A 20,440-nucleotide genomic window follows, 5' to 3' on the forward strand; every position below is an offset into this window, starting at 1 on the left:
CCAAGTAACCGTAGAACCCTTGTGGCATAGCAACTGTTATGAAGGAAAACAACTGGATGGAGCTATACTGAGTCCCAAAGACCCAGCAGCAGCTGAAGGAAGATGGCACATAAATGAATTCAAAGGAGCTCAGTGTCTCAAAGTGGTATGTCTGGAACATATAATCTGGGATGCTGCTGTCAGTCTTGCTGGCTAGGGCTGATACAATCAGCTCCACTTGTAGTCCAACAATATATGGAGCGCACCACATTGGGAAACAGGGTTCTAAGCCCAAACACATAGAAGCCCATTTGTGCAAGCAAATCCATCCCTTGATGCTCTCTTTTCTCCTCCCTGCATTCTACAGTTGGTTTCTTCCGTCAAAATTAAGTTGTAAGCTTTTGCCTCTTCTTGCTAAAAACAGGTATGTTATTCTGTTGAGGGTAGTGTGCAAAGGTGGTACAATATTTATTGTAGTAAACAACAATAGATGGAATGTTTGTCTCATTGGATGCTGCCCTACTAATCCTATCAATATATATCAACAAAGATAAATACCTGTGTTAAACCAAAGTTTCCACAGAAGAGATCCTGAGAAGCAATTTGAAGGGTGGAAGTTTGCAGCAGCTCTCCATGTAAAACTTTTCAACAGATCCCATAGCTGTGCCTTTAAGAGGCATTTGACAGACGGGCAAGTGATAGGTAGCTTCATAAGAGACGGGGAGCAATCATTGCTTCTTTATCCCAGAGTCCCAGATGTATAACCTGGTATCTTTAGTTCCTGGAATTGGAGGGGTTTATTCAGCCTTCAACTGCTGTATTGTTTTGGGTTTGTTGTTGTTGTTTAGTCGTTTAGTCGTGTCCAACTCTTCGTGACCCCATGGACCAGAGCACACCAGGCACTTCTGTCTTCCACTGCCTCCCGCAGTTTGGTCAAACTCATGCTGGTAGCTTCGAGAACACTATCCAACCATCTTGTCCTCTGTCGTCCCCTTCTCCTTGTGCCCTCCATCTTTCCCAACATCAGGGTCTTTTCCAGGGAGTCTTCTCTTCTCATGAGGTGGCCAAAGTATTGAAGCCTCAGCTTCAGGATCTGTCCTTCCAGTGAGCACTCAGGGCTGATTTCCTTAAGAATGGATACGTTTGATCTTCTTGCAGTCCATGGGACTCTCAAGAGTCTCCTCCAGCACCATAATTCAAAGGCATCAATTCTTCGGCGATCAGCCTTCTTTATGGTCCAGCTCTCACTTCCATACATCACTGCTGGGAAAACCATAGCTTTAACTATACGGATCTTTGTTGGCAAGGTGATGTCTCTGGTAGGAGTTTCAAAACAGGAGGAATCCTTTTCCACTTGTTTGTTCCTGTTATTATCTTTTGACTGTAGGTGGCACTGCAGAGTGATCTTGTTTTTTCTTTTTACAACTAGTTGAAATGGTTATGAGCTTTTAAATATATTTCTTAGCAAAGTAAAACACTTACCAATTAGGGTTCAGGACAGAGAGATCTAATATTGATTAACCAATAAATTCTTTTGCAAAAAGAGAGAGTGTTTGTGTGTTATTTGGGATATATGCAACCATTTCCCTGGGAAAACATTCACTTTCATAAAGAAATTGAAATTAGAATCATAGAATCATAGAGTTGGAAGAGACCACAAGGGCCATCGAGTCCAACCCCCTGCCAAGCAGGAAACACCATCGGAGCACTCCTGACTCCTGACATATGGTTGTCAAGCCTCTGCTTAAAGACCTCCAAAGAGGAGACTCCACCACATTAAGTAGGCAGGGGTTTGTTGAAAGTTAATTTCAAATGCTGGACCCATAACCACAGTGATATATTGAAAGGAACAAATGACAGGCAGCAAGTAATGAAAGTCTACCCCCCTCCAAGGAACAGGTAGTGACTAAGGGCTTAACCACACTTCTCATTCTGCTGCTTCTCACCCCGCCCCACATCCCAGGGGAAACCGCTCTTTAGCATTCAATCAGAGCAAACAGTGATTTGGGTTTTCTCTGGGTTGGTGTTTGCCCTGATTTTTGCCCTGATTTAGCACTAAAGAGCAGGGTTTTTTGTGAGAAAGGAGTGGGGCAAGTAGAAAACCACTCAGACCCATTCTTCCTAGGCATGGGACAAGTGGAAGTAAGAACAAACCCCACCCCCTCATTGGCACTGGCTTTGCATTTACAGCAATGTCATGGCTTCTGTTCTCCCCACCCATAAATTTGTTCTGGCTTGTTTTCTTTCGCTGAAAATCTCGGATCAGGTTCCATTTTTTAAAAAAATTAAAGCACATAGCCATTGCTTTTGCAAAAGACAGGAAAGTCATGCATGCATGCATGCATGCTCTGCTAAGAGGCCAGACATGCATGCCAATAGAAATAAGTAGCCTGTTGAATTAACTTGTTTAAGTGCCAGTAGCAAGGCTCGTTCAAGTCTGTAGGATGCATTTCTGAGTTAAATGTACACAGGGGCTAATGGGAGGAAATCCCACAAACCAGTCCCTATACAGTGGTACGTCTGGTTACGTACTTAATTTGTTCTGGAGGTCTGTTCTTAACCTAAAACTGTTCTTAACCCGAAACACCACTTTAGCTAATGGGGCCTCCCGCTGCTGCTGCGCCGCCGCCACACGATTTCTGTTCTCATCCTGAAGCAAAATTCTTAACCCAAGGTACTATTTCTGGGTTAGCGGAGTCTGTAATCTGAAGCGTATGTAACCTGAGGTACCACTGTATTTAGAACTTGCTACTAGAAGCCCCTGCCTCCAGCTGCTAGCCTTTTCCTAGTCCTCTCAACACATGACCATGTTCTAGCTCCTCTGCTGGAGGCAGTATGCCTCTGAGTATCAGTTTCTGAGATTCACAAGTGCAAAGAGTGCTCTCATACTCAGGTCCTGCTTGTGTTCTTCTGATGAGCACATCTGGTTGGCCACTGTGAGAACAGGATGCTAGACTAGATGAGCCTTTGGCTCAACCCAGTACCAAGGGATGTTCTTATATGAGTTGCTTTGTTACCCAGTGTGAATATATGATCTATTCCAGATCTGGCTGCTCACAATCTGGGACTTGTTGGAGTTTGGTATATATCGCAGCAGAGTGCAGAAATGAAAAAATCTGGGAGAACTGCTGGTTGAAAGAATCAAGGAACGTTTGCATTAGGCATGGGAGGTTTCACTCTGGCAAATGCAGCAGAAAAGGGTGGATGTTTCTGTTTCAATTAGGCTAATTGATGACGCATCCTGGAAACCTGATATGTAGATCTCTCACAGTAGGAATGTGGAACCTGAGAAGGAGATGATGGAGCCAGTAGCAGCAGTGGCTCAGTTCCTCAATGGTGATATACCTAAGCATATTGCTTACGCTCTCTCTCTCTCTCTGGGACCTAAGCTTTTACCTAAGCTCTTATCTCCATATGGAGCTTGGAGATGGAGCAGAGACAAAGGGAAGCTTTTTATGTTGGGTTGCATCCCTTTGTGGGTAATCTTTTGGGAGCTTTTTAGCTGTGGTGAGTGGGGCTGAACATAAAGCGGGCAGAACCACCCTTTCTCTCTCTCCTTATCTCATATGATGGTGAGCAGAGATCCCAATGACCAGCAAAGCCAGCTCATTCTGGTTTCGTCCCCACCCTCTCTCCTGATGATTTCTACAAAGTCAGCAATGAGACTACAAGGAAGAAGCCAACAGCCAGTACCACTCCTTGGACTAGTTGTAACTAAGGAGGCAGGCAGGTGGTGGCTAGCAGAGGGGAGACAAAGGCTGGTGGGGCAGTGCCCTGTTCACCCTAATGGAGCAGCATTCACTGGCGAGGAAAAAGAAACTTGCCTCTGCTTTGCTCGGTGCTCTGCCTAACACTTGCAAACTCAAACAATTGCTGCAATGCAGCAGTGGTGGCACCAGTATGTGGCACATGATCAGAGCAATGCACGTGCATGCACAATGCCTGCTGAAGTACATGGGCTGGGATGGCTCTCTGCCTATTCAAAGATGGTCCATTCCAAGCAGTGCTGTTGGTGAGACACTGGGAGAAGACAACTAGGCAAGACAGCCCAAACCACTTACAGGCACAAATGGCACCGAATCAGGAGAATGGGAATTGGGGGAGGGCAGGAGAGTGTACAGGAGCAGCACCTGAGGACAGGAATTGATACCTTTCACTCCCACCATAGCATCTGCTGCCTCACTCTGCTTAATGATAGGCTTGGCCCTGGCCCTGTGCTTAGTTTTGCACATACAGTACAATTGCATTATGCAGGGGTTCGGTTCCAAGGGTTCCACCTATATGCAAAAACATGTATAGTCAAGCATGACCATCCCTAGCCTTCTGGAGATGGTGTGCTAGCAGTCCTTGCAAGGAAAGCTAGGCTTAAAAGCTCTTTTCACACTGGGTAATCCAAGTGGACCTAGTACAAAAAGCTTTTAAGCTCTCTGCCTTGCTTGTCAGGTGAGGCCCACTCAGCACACTCGCTCCAGAAGGCTAGGGATGCTCACAGAGGAACTCAAATGGTGACATGAGATCTCATGAGAGCTTCCCTTGGTACACCCCAAGAAAGACAGATTCCCCCCCCCCAGAGAAAAAAAAAGAGCTTTTAAGCTCCCCTGCCTTGCTTGCATTTAACTTGCAGAATTTCAGCCAGCTGGCCTTCAACAGGGTGTGGTTGAAATTGTGCAAGTTAAATGTGTGTAAGATGTGGTTGTACTGTACGTACGTATGTACGTACGTACGTATGTGTATTGTAATTAAACATGAAAGATACAGTTCTTATCTCCCTTTCTTGCAGTGGTGTAGCATGGGGGGACACAGGGGCAGTTACCCCAGGTGGGAACTTCTTAGGGGTGCAAAATTTCAACACCCATTGCTGCCTCAATACAACTGTGCTCTTCTGTCACTGGGCTCTTTTGGAAATGGCTTCCCTGTGAGAACCAGGAAGTGCTCTGCAGACAAGAGAGCAACTCTTCTTTTCTTATCTCTGCAGCTGCGATCTCCTGGGTGACACAGAGGCCATTACAAAGTTGGAGGCACACCCCTCCTCCATCTGTTCCCCTCCCTCCCACCCCCTTCATGTGGCCCCGAGCACTGGCAACCCACACTACGCTATTGCTTCCTTGCATGTAGAAGGGAGACAGGAAAATCATATTTGTGGATGATGGAAAACTGGGTGAAAGGGCCAAAAGTGGGAACTTCACCATATGGCTGGTTCTTGTCCTGAGGTTCAGACCTTGAGATAGAAGGTGGGGCTTGGGAGTTCAGGGGTGGTGTCTTAGAGATTAGGGAATGGAGTCCACTGAAGGCGCCTAAGTCATTAGGAGCAGAGCCTGGTGGAAGGTAATGGACTGATAGGCAAAAAGCTCAAGACAGCAGTTCCATTCACACACAAACTTTCTGGCAGCCTAAGCTTCAAAACAGTGGCAAATGGATCGGTCCAGGGCAAAATTGCTTACTTGCAGCACAATACTTACTGGCTACAATGGCTATGTTCTATGTCCAAGGCAAACTGAAAGCTATTTCCTGGAAAGGGAATAGTGATCAGGTCCTGCTTGTGGACTTCTCAGAGGTTGGCCATTGTAAGAACAAAATCCTGGATTAGATGGGTATTTTGTTTAGTCCAGCCGATTGTTCTTATGTTCAGACCTAGCCATGTCTGCTCAGAAGCAAGCTCTGTTGCATTCAGTGGTGCTTACTCCCAGGTAAGGGGTTAGAAATCCATTTAAATGATTGGCTAGTCAAGAAAGTTTAAACAGCTGCAGAAGGCCTGTCATCACAAAGAGGTCTTCATGAGATACCTGGAAGTCAATAGTGAGGATTCCTGCTGAACTTCTGCTTGAAGAGGAGCAAACTGTGTGTGACCAGTCACCTGAAATACCCAACTTCTAGTTGAAACCAGTCAGGTCTTTGTAACAGAAGAAGGGACAGTTACTCTCTCTGGGAAACAGTCCTTGCCCTCCAACCCCAAACAAAGCGAGGTAACTTTTACATTTAATGCAATTGGCTTGCAAGCCTAGAACGTGTGTAGAATACATGCTTCCTCGGAAGTAATCGCTCCTTTGATTTTTGCTGGCATTTACTTCCTCGAGCATACAGAGGGCTGCACTGCAGCCACGCGTTTACTCAGGAGTAAGCTGCACTGAGTTAAGTGTTAATTAAGAAAAGAAAAGTGTGCATAGTACAGTATTGCAAGCGAGACCTTGTTGTTTGCCTTGATTCTCGCTGGCGCATTGTCTGGAGAGGCATCTTTGCACCTCAAGCGCGTTTCCCACCCGAATCTCCGCGCGCGCGCGCGCATATACTACACATTTTCTCATTCATGTTCTTTCTCCTGGTTTGTATTTTTGAATATGATGTAATATTACTCCCCACAGCACCAGTACACTTCTCAGATAAATAAGAGGGTGTCCCCCCCCCTTATCTGTTGTCGGAGAGGGGACACTGGGGTCGAAATGGTCAATGGAAAAGCCGTGTGTGTGTGTGTGATGCCTTTTGGAACGAATCCGGAAGCTTTTGGAGTGTGGGGGGTATTGACAGCCTGACCATTTCCAGCCTCCGCCGAAAGCTAATCAAGCCCCCCCACTGTTTCTTTAATTTCCTTTATGTTCGCCCTTTTGCATTGCATAGGTGCGCCATCTGAGCGGGGTGGGAGAGCGAGAGGGGGGAACCTCCCCTCCTCCTTCCCCAGCAAGCCGTTCTCCTCTCTGCAAAAGGACACTGGTACCCGAGCCCAGCATCATTTAAGGAGTACTCGGCAGGGTAATGGCCGAGATTTCTGAATCCCCTTTCCGTCCCACTCAAAGCCCTTCCAAGAGCAGACAGAGGCAAAGTCGCTTGCGAAAGAGGCGGGGGGGGGGGGAGGCTCCGATTCTTTGTTGCGGGGGGGGGGAGAATTACCTTGTAAATCCTCGCTAGCTCTTGCAACATCCTACAAATGGTTTACAAATGCAGACATCTCGCCCTCGCCCTCCTGAGCGAAAGGGGCGATTGTCTCCCCACCTTCCCATCAATGCAGGGCTTGAACCTTGTCAATTCAACTCAAGGGTCTGTGGATTGTTCCCTGGAAGAAATGGTGGCGTGAAACTGGCACGCTTCCCCGGCGCCCCCCTTTCTTCTTAAAGGTGGTGATGAGGAAGAGATTTTGCAGGGAATTTTATTCTCATCAAATCAAGCTAATGCAAGGTGGATTGGAGGGTTTTCCTTCCTCGCACGATGCGGAAAGCGCTGGGAAGTTAACGAACCTTTCAGCGGCCCATCCAGACTTGAGTCCCCCTCCTCAATCTTCCCAACCCCCAGTATTTAGTGTTTGTTTTAAAGGTAAGAGACCATTAAAACAAAATCCCCAGCGATGTAGCGGTGATTAATCACCTGGAACTTAAAAGAATAATTCCCTGGGGAGCTTCAGCTGTTAATCCTGAAAAGCTTGATCCAAGGTAGGCATAAAAAAATAAAAAAAGACCGAGGAAGAAGAGAAGGGAGGGTGGAAAAGGGGGAGAGAGAAAGAGATAGCCAGTTCTCTCCCCAAGCTACGGTGTGAGTTGGTTTAGCCCAGCTGCAGCAGCTGGGAGGAGAGAGAAAAAAAGCTCTCTGTGCGTTCGGATCTTTTTTTTTTCTTTATGAGCAAATATATATGTATGTATATATGTATATAAGATTAAATAAGCGCCATCCTGACCCCCCCTTTAAAAGAAGCCTCCCTTTCCTCCTATCCTAATTATCCCATTGAGCAAAGGAAGGGGGGGTTAAGACGAAAATTTCAAACCAATCACCCATCTCTCTCTTCTCTCCCCCCCCTTTCCTCCTCTTCCACCTCCTCCTCCTCCCCGTCTTCCCTCCTCCTCCAAGCAAATCAACCCCCCAACCCCTCTTTGACATGCAACCCTCTTTCGGTTGGGACAAGCCGGCATGCCACTGCAGCTTTAAACGGAATTGGGGAAAATTGGGGATTTTTGCTCTCATGACGGTGGAGGTGAGCTACTGGAGCCGGATTCTTCTGCTTTCGGTGGGGGTTTTGGCAACATCAGCCGCCGGTAAGTGGGGCCAGAGGAGGGTGGCTAAGTTTGGGAAGACCTTTCGAGGTGTGGGTGGCGGGTGATTTTGGGCTGAGGCTGGGGGTTCCCCCAGTCCATGGAGCCACCTAAATTCTCATGCATTTTTCGGCTGTGTGTGTCGGGGCGGAGGGGGGGGGTAATCTCTGTGCTTAAGGAAAGCCTTCCTAGGATCTCTGCTTTGCAGTTGTTGTTTTTACAGCATGATGTTAAAGTTTGCAGGGATCTGGTTGTGAGAGCAACGCTGTTCCAAGGGAGATTTGCTTTTGGGGGTGGGTGGGTGGGTGAGATGGGACGGAAATGGGCAACTCCTCTTTTCAGAATGTCAAATAAGCCTACAACACCCCCCCTTGCAAAGCAGGGTGATAGCTCCATCAAGGTGGGAAATTGAACATGTTTCATGGCTTTTTCCACCCGCCACCCCTCTTGATGATCCCTCGCCAAATGTTGTGTCTGTAAACCTGTAGTTCTTGAATGATGATAGAACCACTGTGTGACACATCACACCTCTTCTCCCCACATTATAAGGACAGAAGGGTTAAGGATGGGCTCCTTCCTATTTTGACCCTGGCATTTTTGATAACCAGTCTACCAGAAGGGGTAAAAGAGTAGTCTGATATCACAAATGCCCCCCTTTTCTATCCTCGCCCCTGTCTGCTTCTCCTGCAAGTGCCCTTGCTGCAGAAACCAAGCAAAGAAATCTATTGCTGAAGTTTTATTTCTTGATGGAGTGGGATTGAGGGAAGGAAGAAGTGGTGGTCAGTTTTCTTCCCTTAGAGGGCTTTCCTAAAATTTCTGTTACTGTCTGGAATAATGAGGATGTCTTCATAGATGGCTGCTTTTGGCACTCTTCCCTACCAGAATCATGAAGGTATTCCTCCCTTCTCTCCCCCCACCCTACTTTTTAAAGTGGTGGGCCACAATCCTAAACATACATTACAAGGGTGTAAACTCCACTGAACATAATGAGGATTACTTCTGCAGAAAGAAAAAAATTACAGTGTAGGATTGCTCTGTGTATAGGTTTATATGGTTGGTCAACTTTGTGGTTGTAATTGAAATTCAGCACCGAGGTCTTTCCATAGGGAGAGTCTCTCCAAGAGGACATTGGCTGACAATTAACTGTTTGTCTGAGAGTATCTTTTGGAAAGTCGTATATGGATGGGGGTTGAGATGGAGGGGGTGCGGAGAGAGTCAACTAACTGGGTACGGGTAGAATATTGCTTTTCACTTGCTGCAGGCGCTTTTTCTTCTTTGCAAAACCTTTGTGGGTCTGTGATGGTGAAAGGTAGGATAAACCAGATCTGACTGCTTTCTTCCAAGTGGGACACTGATTAGCCATGGCTGATGGATTGTCATATGGGTCTACTATTCTCCTCCCTTGATCTCCATTGTTTCTTCGCACTGGCTATTTCCAGTTTTAACTTCTGTGATCACTTGATGTTCCCAATTTTGCCTATTCATGTGCCCTTTTAATTTATTTATAAATGGATGCTTGCTTTGAAGTCAAACAATACTTTGGATTGTGTCCAGAGGTACAGTCTGTACTACTATCTCTTGGTTCTCCCTTATGCTCTCCTACCACCTCCTCAGTCCGTGGTCTCCATGGACTTCAGTGAGTTTCAGTTGGGTTCCTTAAATCCACACCTATTGAATCCACCTGTCTGGTTTTTTTTTTTTAAAAAAATACCTAATCTAGATTTTAGGAAGAAAAATGATATTCCTTCCCCAAGGGAACAAGTTATTACTGCCTAAATAGATATATAAATGAATGCAGTGATTATTTCATGCTTGCTTCCTTGCTCCTTTGTTGCACAGATGTTACTGTTGCCATCAAACTGTTGGCATTTTTCAAGGCTGTGGTGTGATGCTGGCTGGTTAGTCAAAGGATTAGGCACTATAATGGAGCAAAATTGGAACCTCAGTGGTTTGACATCTACCTGGTTCTTTTTCCATGGAAAAAGGTGCTTTATCAGAGAGTAATGACCAGGAGTGCCCAAAGTGTGGCACTACAGTTGTGTGAATAAAACTACCAGGAAGTAGTTGTAGCCTGTATTAAATGTATAAATTCAGTTGTGTATCTAAACCCACCCACCTTACTAGTGTTGCGCTAACCTTCTTCTAATTATTGAAACCTGTCAATATTTTGAATTGCTTTTGGAGTTTTGTGAATGAGAATTACAAAAAAGGGGCAAATAGACCAATTCTCTCTGCAGATGTTGATGGCTGGAGGTGATCATGAGTGCAGCCAAATCCTGAGATGCATAGATAGCTTATTCTATGTAAGGTTACTTCTGATTTGGATTGTCTGTCAAAATAACTTGCTTCTTTTGCATAAAGATATTTTGGAATAAAGCATTTAAGGGAAAAAACACAGTAACAAGCTGTAAGAAGGGACAGGTTTTTTTAGGGTTGAAATTTTTCATTTTAACCTAATACTCTGCTCTAAAACAGGATATTCTATACCTAATTTACTTGTGTCTTTACTTGCAAATCAATACAGGGAGAAATTAATCCACTGCTTCCAATGATAACATATTTCATTGCTGAACTGCTTCTGACAGGTTGTAGTCCACAGGAAACTGCATTTATTAACTTATCCTGATATCACAACAACCCTGTGAAGTAGGCTAGACTGAGAGTATAGCAACTCAACCAGAGTCACCCAGGGAGTTTCATACCTGAGTATGGATTTGAACCCAAATCTTGATGGTTCTTATCCAAACATTCTGTCCGTTGCACCAGGCTACCTCTCTCAACCCAAGGATACCTGAAAGGCTGGTGAGTTGCATATGGCTTTGTGGACTTCAAAAGCATGGGGCCATGCTCTCCCACCATATACATTCAGCACTTCAGGGTGGTGGGAATGTTACTAGTTTCTATAAAGGTCACTTGCTGGATTCTACTACTTGGTCATGCTACAGAGCAATGGAGTAACTGAACTTTGGGATATGCAGGTATGGAAAGATTTACTTCTCAAACCAAGGCAGATGTATTGGGCCAGTGGCACATCTAGTCTAGCATCCTATTCTCACAGTGGCCAGCAAGGTGACTCTGGGTAACCTGCAGACCAGGACCTGGTTGAAAGGGTGAGGAAAACCTGCCTAATGTAATTCTTCCAGAAGCCCCTAATGCCTAATATACCACCATAGAATTGCAGAGCTGGAAGGAACCCTAAGGATCATCAAGTCCAACCCCGCGTAATTGCAGGAATATGAGCTGTCCCATACGGGGATTGAACCTGCAACTTTAGCATTATCAGCACCGCACTCTAACCAACTGAGCTATCCAGGCTGGATTGTATTCTTACATGTTTCTATTAGCCTTTAGATTGTAGGACCATTTTAAATTTTGTTATGTCTTCTAATTGTTAATGAAATATCTTACATAAACTTCCTGATGCTGTGAGCCACTTTGAGCGTGGTTTACCATGGAAAAGCAGGATACAAGTAAACAATGATGGTGGGTACTTTGTTAGTCTCATCATAATTCTTTTCAGCCGTTACTCATGAATTCTGCTTTTCCCATACAGACCGTTGTCGTGTGTTGTGGCTTTGAAGTGGGTATTTTGTTTTTGTTTTTATCAAATTATGCAAATAATATGCTGGTTTCAATCTGTGCATAAGGGATATGAGAGAGCTGACTGATTGGGGAAACGTGTCTCTAGTCTGATACATCTTAGATCCATGCATGATTGAAACAAATTATTTACATGATTCAGGGATAAATCTGAAGTAGAAAGGAGGAGTCAAGAAAAGATCTCCTGAATAATTAGGGGTGTAGTAGTCATCTTTCTTACCAGTTGTCTAAATCATCATTTGGCCACAACACAGTTGGTGATGAGACCAGAATTTGCAGAGATCCTGATCGCAGGTCCTGTTGTTTCAGTTTTAACAACTGCTTGATAGTTTAACAGCACATTGAATATAAGCAAGCAGGACCAACTATGGGGTGGTGGTGAGGCATTTGGCTTGGACATCAAGTGCAAAGGGAATGACAATGAAACAGCCAAATTTGTACTTTGTATGTGTGTGCCTGTGCATGTGTGTGTTTAATTGTAGTTTTCATTTGATTCTCTGTTGTTTTTCTTTTGTGTTACCTGTTTTTGTGTTGTTGAATTTTTAATTAATTTTTTTTAAAAAAAATACACTTCTTGATCTTTTGGCATTCGATAAGCTTACCGCCTTTCATTTACTTGTATCTGGCCAAAATGTGGCACACACTCTCAGTTTAGAGCAGCAATTTTAAGCAAATAAGAGATGTGATTTGGAGATAGATCAATATGCTAACCAATGCAGATTTTGTCATATTAAAAGAGGTCAATTAATATTTATGAACATTTTAAAATACATCCATTCTGATGGCACAAGATTAGACCATGATGATTGTGTCCTCTCTGATCAGTTGAATATATAAACCAGTGGTTCCCAATTAGCTAATTACTGAGGACCCCCTATTTTTCAAAAGCTAAGCCACAGACCCCATACTTTTGAAAATTTTGATAACTCTATGGTAGTTACCTGAGCAAAGCAGTTTTCTGAAGAAAATGTGGGGTGGTCCCTAAAAAGCAAAGGATTTTAAGTATATGGTGGTACCTTGGTTTGCAAACAGTCTGATTTGCATATGTTTTGGTTCGCAAACACATCAGACCCTGAAGTGCGTGTCCTGGTTTGCAAACTTTTTTTGGATTACAACCCATTTTTTGGATTATGAACAAAAAAATTGGAGGCCCCATTGGTGAAAGCGCGCCTTGGGTTACAACCTGTTTTGGTTTACAAACGGACCTCCAGAATGGATTATGGTTGTAAACCAAGGTAAATGGTAAAGGGACCCCTGACCATTAGGTCCAGTCGTGACCAACTCTGGAGTTGCGGCGCTCATCTCGCTTTATTGGCTGAGGGAGCTGGCGTATAGCTTCCGGGTCATGTGGCCAGCATGACTAAGCTGCTTCTGGCGAACCAGAGCAGCGCACGGAAACATTGTTTACCTTCCTGTGTCCCTAACTTGCAAGTGTTCTATATGCAGAAGTCTTTTTATATGAAAGAGTATTCAGACATGCTATTCCTTACTTGTAATCTAAGATGGTATATCTTAGCAAAACTTTAGAAACATATGGTTCTGCTAACTGAGGGATCTTGCACCTTCAAGTTATAAGTGATGGCTTCATCAGGGCTTGATAAAATATTGCTGAAAACTGGGTAGAAAACAGCTGGAATTTTGTAATGTTTGTATTATTATTATTATTAGTCTGCTCAAAGTGGCTCACGACATCAGGAAGTTTATGCAAAATATTTCACTAACAATTAGAAGACATAACAAAATTTAAATTGTCCAACAAACTGAAAGGCTAATAGAAACATACCATAAATATAAGAATATAACCCAACCTGGATTGCTCAGTTGGTTAGAGTGTTGTGCTGATAATGCTAAGTTTGCAGGTTCAGTCCCCATATGGGCAGCTGCATATTCCTGCAATACACAGTTTTGGACTAGATGATCCTCAGGATTCCTTCCAGCTCTACAATTCTGAGGCCTCTTCCATCCCCCAGCTGAGCAGTTCAGCAAAGCCCCAGTGCTCCTCAACTCACGCGTGAGCCTTGAGAGGCATCAGGACTCGCTCACTGTGTAGGGCTGGGCCATGTTTTTCTGCTGCTTCTTCCTTCCCTAAGGAAGGCCTGCCCTAGGGGAGGAAGAAGCAGCCGAAATAAATTCCAGTCATTATGATATATCAGCATATACCAGCATTTAGCTGCTGATATATCACGATGTTGAAACGAAAGTGTCACCCAGCCCGAGCACTAAACTAAATCAACAGAGGATGAGCTGTTGTGCTAATCATTGTGGCAATTTGCTTAGCTATTTCCCCTGTTGGGAACATGAAGCCCAAGCTCATGAGGGAAGATTCAATGAAAACCCTACCTACAAGCATTGGTAGAGTGCTCAAAGCTTGATAGTTGTTGAAAGCAATTAAAGTTCTTTTCAGTTAAAAAGTAGAGAGCAAGGGGAAGGAATCAGTTACATATTTTTTTTACGATATGCAAGTGAGCTGTTTGCAATCTCTTTCCCCACCCCTCCAATCGCAAGAGTGAGACTTAAGAAACTGCACCATAGGTTTGCTCCCAATCCCAGCTCACTTGCCATCCAGCAACTCTTTCACAAGTTTTCCCCCTGCCAGCAAGCAGGTGCTGTTCATGAGCAGTGGCAGGATGATCTGTGGAAGGCTTTCACTGTGCAATTAACAAGGTAAGTGAGTCCCAGGCAGGGGATGGTGCTGGGGACCCCTCTGGCACCATCCCCTGCCAGGGACCCCCACTGGTCCCCAGACCCCTAACTGGGAACCGCTGATATAAACAAACTACTACAAGAGATTTTATGATGCTTAGAGGCCTTAAAAGCTGGACTTGGAGTTGGTGTTGGCTGTAATCAAGTCTAATCTTCAGCTTCAAATGAAAGTGGGAAACCTTGGTACAATCATGCCTTGGTTCCCAAACGCCTTGCAAGTCGAATGTTTTGGCTCCCAAACACCGCAAACCCAGAAGTGAGTGTTCTGGTTTGTGAAAGTTCTTTGGAACCCGAACATCCAACACAGCTTACACAGCTTCCGATTGGCTGCAGGAGCTTCATTTAAATAGCCAAGGTACCTTTTGAAAGTAGTCAGTGTAAATATATTTCCTTTTTTAACCTGGTATTTCTACCAGCAGTGATTCTGTGATTTGATTTCTTCCTCAGGTTTCTGATTTATTGTGCTCGGTGTCCTCTTTGACATGTAGGGCAACACGATTGCCGGCATGACCTACTCTCTTTTATGTAGAGATTTTATATCCAGAGATAACTGCATCACATTGATTATCACCATTCCACCAGGCATCTTACATTCCCACTATATCAGCGGGTGCTCTTAAGTCACCCATCTTGGCTTTGAAGATTCTGGTATGAAATGTGTTTTCCCTTTCATCTGGAATCTTCCGTTCCTTTTGCTCTCCTTCCCACCACCTGCTCTTTTCTCAAGGGTAGGGGTCAGCTACTGCAGGCCCCTGTCAGTGCACCTCCATTATCTCCTCACTGCCCACCCAGAGGTGGATGTAATAAAAGAAAAGAAAAAAAGGCTGTGGTGCTTGCGGCAATAGGATCTGGCAGCAGCTGTTTGGATTGGGTGGGGTTGCAGCCCTGGCCTTCCATTTCTTATTCTAGGCTTTGCCAACCATGTGCCCTCCAGATGTTTTGGAGTAGAACTCCCACCAGCCCTGGCCAATACAATTGATGAGTTGTTGTCCCAAACATCTGGAGGGTGCCAGGTTGGTGAAGACTCCATTCTCAAAACTGTTTGCTGAGGGAACCTGATTGCGGACCACAGTTCCTAAGACTTCAGAGCACTCCAGCATCAGCACGCAGCTTCCAGGACACTGTGAGATATTAAAATGGCCGCTAAGCTATTGCTACCACCAAATTAGCTTAGGAGGTGTTTCACCAGAGTGCCTTTGGCCAAGGGCCCCCTCAGGCCTGGATGGATTTAGGGACTGGTATGACCAGGAAATCAGCCCTGAATGCTCACTGGAAGGACAGATCCTGAAACTGAGGCTCCAATACTTTGGCCACCTCATGAGAAGAGAAGACTCCCTGGAAAAGACCCTGATGTTGGGAAAGATTGAGGGCACAAGGAGAAGGGGCGACAGAGGACGAGATGGTTGGACAGTGTTCTTAAAGCTACCAGCATGAGATTTACCGAACTGCGGGAGGCAGTGGAAGACAGGAGTGCCTGGCGTGCTCTTGTCCATGGGGTCACAAAGAGTCGGACACAACTAAACGACTAAACAATGACCAGGCTAGGAAAGATGAGTGTTCATCCCAGTAGAGGTCATCCCCAAATAGTCCCCTTATGAGGAAATGGTGGGTGGTATGTTGGGACAGGAAAGAGATTCCCTAAGACCTAATAGGTGACCCTGGTTTTTTTGTTTGTGTCTGTGTTTAAAAATGGGCCAGAGTTCAGTTGGTAAAGCAGCTACTTTGAAAGTAAGAGGTTCCTTGGTATCTCCCATTAAAAGTATCAGCTGATTACAATCAATTATTATTGCTTCATTTTTTTAAAAAAAGAATATTCAAAATGGCTGATAAGAAAAACACGACTGATTGACCACTGTGAAAGACCTCTGCCTGAAATCTTTCAAAGCTACCACTAGTACACCATACTGGGGTGGGCCAATGTTCTGACTTGGTAAAAGAGACAGAAATACTTTTGGAAACAAAAAAAAAACAAAACAAAACATTTGGAGTGATGGGGAATGTATGAGACAGTTTCATATGGTCTGCATGTGACTAGGCTCACTTACTAGAGGCATCTTGTGCTAGAACTAATGAACATTTCTGCTCCTTTGGTGTTGTGATTTTATTTTATTCCTACTCCTTGCTTATACTCTGAATTAGTTCACTTAATCTGTAATAAGGTTGTGGGTGCAGTGTCCTACTCTTTGCGGGGGGGGGGGGGGTTAGACTGGCTGACCTTCCCATTAATTCCAGTGCTAAGATTAGAATCTGGGAGTGGAAAACAGTGTGACGCGGCAGCTAAAAAAGCCAATGCAATTCTGGGCCTCATCAATAGGAGTATAGCATCTAGATCAAGGGAAGTAATAGTGCCACTGTATTCTGCTCTGGTCAGACCACACCTGGAGTACTGTGTCCAGTTCTGGGCACCACAATTCAAGAAGGACACTGACAAACTGGAACGTGTCCAGAGGAGGGCAACCAAAATGGTCAAAGGCCTGGAAACGATGCCTTATGAGGAACGGCTAAGGGAGCTGGGCATGTTTAGCCTGGAGAAGAGGAGGTTAAGGGGTGATATGATAGCCATGTTCAAATATATAAAAGGATGTCACATAGAGGAGGGAGAAAGGTTGTTTTCTGCTGCTCCAGAGAAGCGGACACGGAGCAATGGATCCAAACTACAAGAAAGAAGATTCCACCTAAACATTAGGAAGAACTTCCTGACAGTAAGAGCTGTTCGACAGTGGAATTTGCTGCCAAGGAGTGTGGTGGAGTCTCCTACTTTGGAGGTCTTTAAGCAGAGGCTTGACAACCATATGTCAGGAGTGCTCTGATGGTGTTTCCTGCTTGGCAGGGGGTTGGACTCGATGGCCCTTGTGGTCTCTTCCAACTCTATGATTCTATGATTCTATGAAAAGAAGTATACAGATGTCCCAATTGCTGAATGCTAAGATTGAGAGGGGAAAGAAAGCCAACTGAGATTCAGATCCATCTGAACATCTTGAAACAAGTAGAACGTGCCTCTTGGTAGACTGTAAAAGCATGAGAATTGCCTCAATAGCTTTTCTAGTCTAGCATTTTGTTTCCAAGAGGTAGCATACATTTGCCTCTTTGGGGTTATAAGCAAGATGTGAAGGTGATAGCATTCCCTTATTATTTGTGCCCAGAGTATGAGATGTAGGTGTTCTACCTCTGGGTTTGAAGGATTAACTTTGCTTCAATAGCCAATGGCAATGGATAGGTTATCCTCCACAAAGCAGTTCAATCTTTTAAGGAAGCGATCTATTAGAACACCCTGTGGTATCACAACAGTGTTATGCCTTGGGTTAATTCTGTGTGTCAGGTACCATTTTAGTTTAAGAAACAGTGCAGCTCAAGAGCATCTCAAAAAGGGCTGTGGTGGAACCTGCTGTTCTAAATTGGGATTTGGGAAATGTCGAGGAAAGTCTTCCCTGGCCTTTCCAATCCCCACCCCAGTACAAGTAAACACTGAGAGTTTGGGGATAAATAAATCTGTTCCACAGAAAGTTGTAGTGAAGATATACACAGTTTAATTTCCAAACCATGCCCCTACAGTTTATTTTATATCTCTGTGTTGAAATAAGGGGACTCTTTTCCACACACACCCATTTCCCCCCCAAGCTCAGATTTGGGAATTCATTGTCACATTAGTACCACAAAGGCTGGATTATTAATATTTTAAATAATAGCAGAAATAGCAATAGCAGTGACAAATGCCACTGTCCAAACAACATACCTTGGTATTTGATTCTTCTGGTGGTCAGGCTCACACATCCTGGTGTTTCAGCAGTACAAACCTTGTCAAGGGACACCCTGGTCTCAGGATTGTTCAGTCTGCCTGCTGAGCTTTTTCTGCAGAGCCACTGATGGGAAGGAAGGAAGGAAGGCGAGAGGTAACCTTGTGTTGCCGTCTTCCAGTTGTCTGGGAGGTTCTGTCAGAAGGAGACACATATCAAAATGGGTGCATGGAATATGATCCAGGCACTCTGCCATGGGATCTCGGTCATTCATGTTCACTGTCAGGTTGATTCACTGTTGAGAGTATCACTAAGCAATTTGCCAAGATGATTTCCTCCTCTTCTCTTCCCTCCCCCTGTCTTGCATCGAGCTCTTTCTTACAATCATTGGTTTAGACGCTCTAAAGAAGCCTGACATTTGATGGGGCTCCTCCTCAGCCATTATTTATCAATTAATTAAAACAATTGATTAAATGGCTAATTAAAAGAGCCAGTGTTGTATAGTTCTCAGCCATGAAATTCTCTGGGTGACCTTGAGCTGGTCACTTTCTAGTCTACCTCACAAGAGTTGCTGTGAAAGAAAAATAGGGGAGGCAGGAGAGCCACGTACATCACATTGAGCTTCTCGGAGGAAAAGTGGGGTGCAATCGTAATGATTGATAAATCATGACAAGTTTTGACAATCTATCTCTTAAGCACAGGAGGGCTCATATTCAGGGTTTCTGTTCACCCATGCTCTTTCAAGATACAGTGCCTCACGTTAAGGACTTAATTCGTTCTGGAGGTCTGTCCTTAACCTGAAACTGTTCTTAACCTGAGGTACCACTTTAGCTAATGGGGCCTCCCACTGCTGCCGTGCTGCTGCTGCACGATTTCTGTTCTCATTCTGAAGCAAAGTTCTTAACCCGAGGTACTATTTCTGGGTTAGCGGAGTCTGTAACCTGAAGTGTCTGTAACCCAAGGTAGCACTGTAATTGAAATAGAGAGAGCCAATGTGGTGCCTTCCAGAGGTTGTTAGACTACGTCTCTCATCAATCATGGCTATTGGCTTTCCAGCTGGAGCTGATGGGAATTGAAGTCCACAAACATATTGAGAATAGCACATTTGCTATACCTGCTAGACCAGGCATCCCCAACCTTCAGCCCTCCAGATGTTTTGGACTACAATTCCCACCATCCCTGACCTGGTCCTGTTAGCTAGGGATCATGGGAGTTGTAGGCCAAAACATCTGGAGGGCTGCAGTTTGGGGATGGTTGTGCTAGACTGCAAAGAGTTCAATCAAGGCATTCCACCCTCCACTTCTTTTCTTTCCCATCTGATGCTCAGCATTCTGTGGATTGGTTTTTTGTTAGTTAGTTTGTTGTGGTTTGTTTGTAGACTTAAACAGACCTTTACTTCAGCAGACCTTGAAGTCCCCCTGAGTATGCTGGTGCTTCTTGTTCCGCAGTTACTTTGTTTTGGGTTCACATTCTGTTGACACTCACCACCTGAGTTTGCAGTTAGAAGGAATGATAAGTGGGTGAGAAATTGGATCCTCAAAGGCGTGGTGGTTTCAGAGAAGAATAAAATATAAATGGAAGCCAGTTCTTCCAGCCTGTCCTGCAGTCACACTCCAGTCTGAAAAGTAATGGAGCTCTGGGTGGAGCTGTGCAAATGAAAGGTCAGGGCTATGCAAATCTCATGTGTTATATTTCTTAGCTCTTAAGGTGTTGTTGTTGGGGTTTTGTTGGGTTTTATTCCCTATACTGGAGAACCTTGAAGGAAAGTGATTTTTCACAGTCTTATTTTGTGTCGCATAAGACAGTACAGGAAAAGAATACCTTTTTCTAAATGTTGTGCCAAAATTGATCCAAAAATGGATGTCCTCTCTTGAGGAAGTTTTGCAACTCCATAAAGGTAAAGGGATCCCTGACCATTAGGTCCAGTCGTGACCAACTCTGGGGTTGCGGCGCTCATCTCGCTTTATTGGCCGAGGGAGCCGGCGTACAGCTTCTGGGTCATGTGGCCAGCATGATTAAGCCACTTCTGGAGAACCAGAGCAGCACAAAGAAATGCCATTTACCTTCCCGCCGGAGTGGTACCTATTTATCTACTTGCACTTTGACGTGCTTTCGAACTGCTAGGTTGGCAGGAGCAGGGACCGAGCAACAGGAGCTCACCCTGTCGCAGGGATTCGAACCGCCGACCTTCCGATCGGCAAGTCCTAGGCTCTGTGGTTTAACCCACAGCGCCACCCTTTGCAACTCCATACCCAGCACTAAATGAAAAGTATCTGTATTTAAAGATTTGTACAAAGTCTTAGGTGTGTGATAATGCCAGCCAAGCCATTGTTTCATGCATCACAGCACAGAGCATCTGTTGAATTGCTGTGTCTCTTAAAAGGCTTTCTAGAAAACATGATAGTAATGCCT

General features: G+C 44.7%; 1 protein-coding gene and 1 long non-coding RNA gene across 5 annotated transcripts in view; one reads left to right on the forward strand and one right to left on the reverse strand.

The window, feature by feature from the left end:
* Positions 1 to 53: 53 nt before the first annotated feature.
* Positions 54 to 19,515, reverse strand: LOC308590254. The gene is made up of 3 exons (XR_014009733.1): positions 19,419 to 19,515; positions 18,028 to 18,223; positions 54 to 760 (listed from the first exon to the last, which is right to left on the reverse strand). It is a non-coding gene; the product is annotated as an uncharacterized lncRNA (long non-coding RNA).
* Positions 7,582 to 20,440, forward strand: part of CSMD2 (CUB and Sushi multiple domains 2) — a 492,033-nt gene continuing 479,174 nt past the window's right edge. For 3 of the 4 annotated variants that reach the window (XM_081199989.1, XM_081199994.1, XM_081199995.1), the window contains exon 1: positions 7,583 to 7,994. In XM_081199989.1, coding sequence (XP_081056115.1) covers positions 7,838 to 7,994 — 157 coding nt within the window. In that variant the 5' untranslated portion in view covers positions 7,583 to 7,837. Of the gene's footprint in view, positions 7,995 to 20,440 lie in introns of all 4 variants that reach the window. The other variant, XM_081199993.1, reaches the window with a different exon arrangement.

Source organism: Podarcis bocagei (genome assembly GCF_964188305.1).
Source record: "Podarcis bocagei genome assembly, chromosome: 7".
NCBI classification, from domain to species: Eukaryota; Metazoa; Chordata; class Lepidosauria; order Squamata; family Lacertidae; genus Podarcis; species Podarcis bocagei.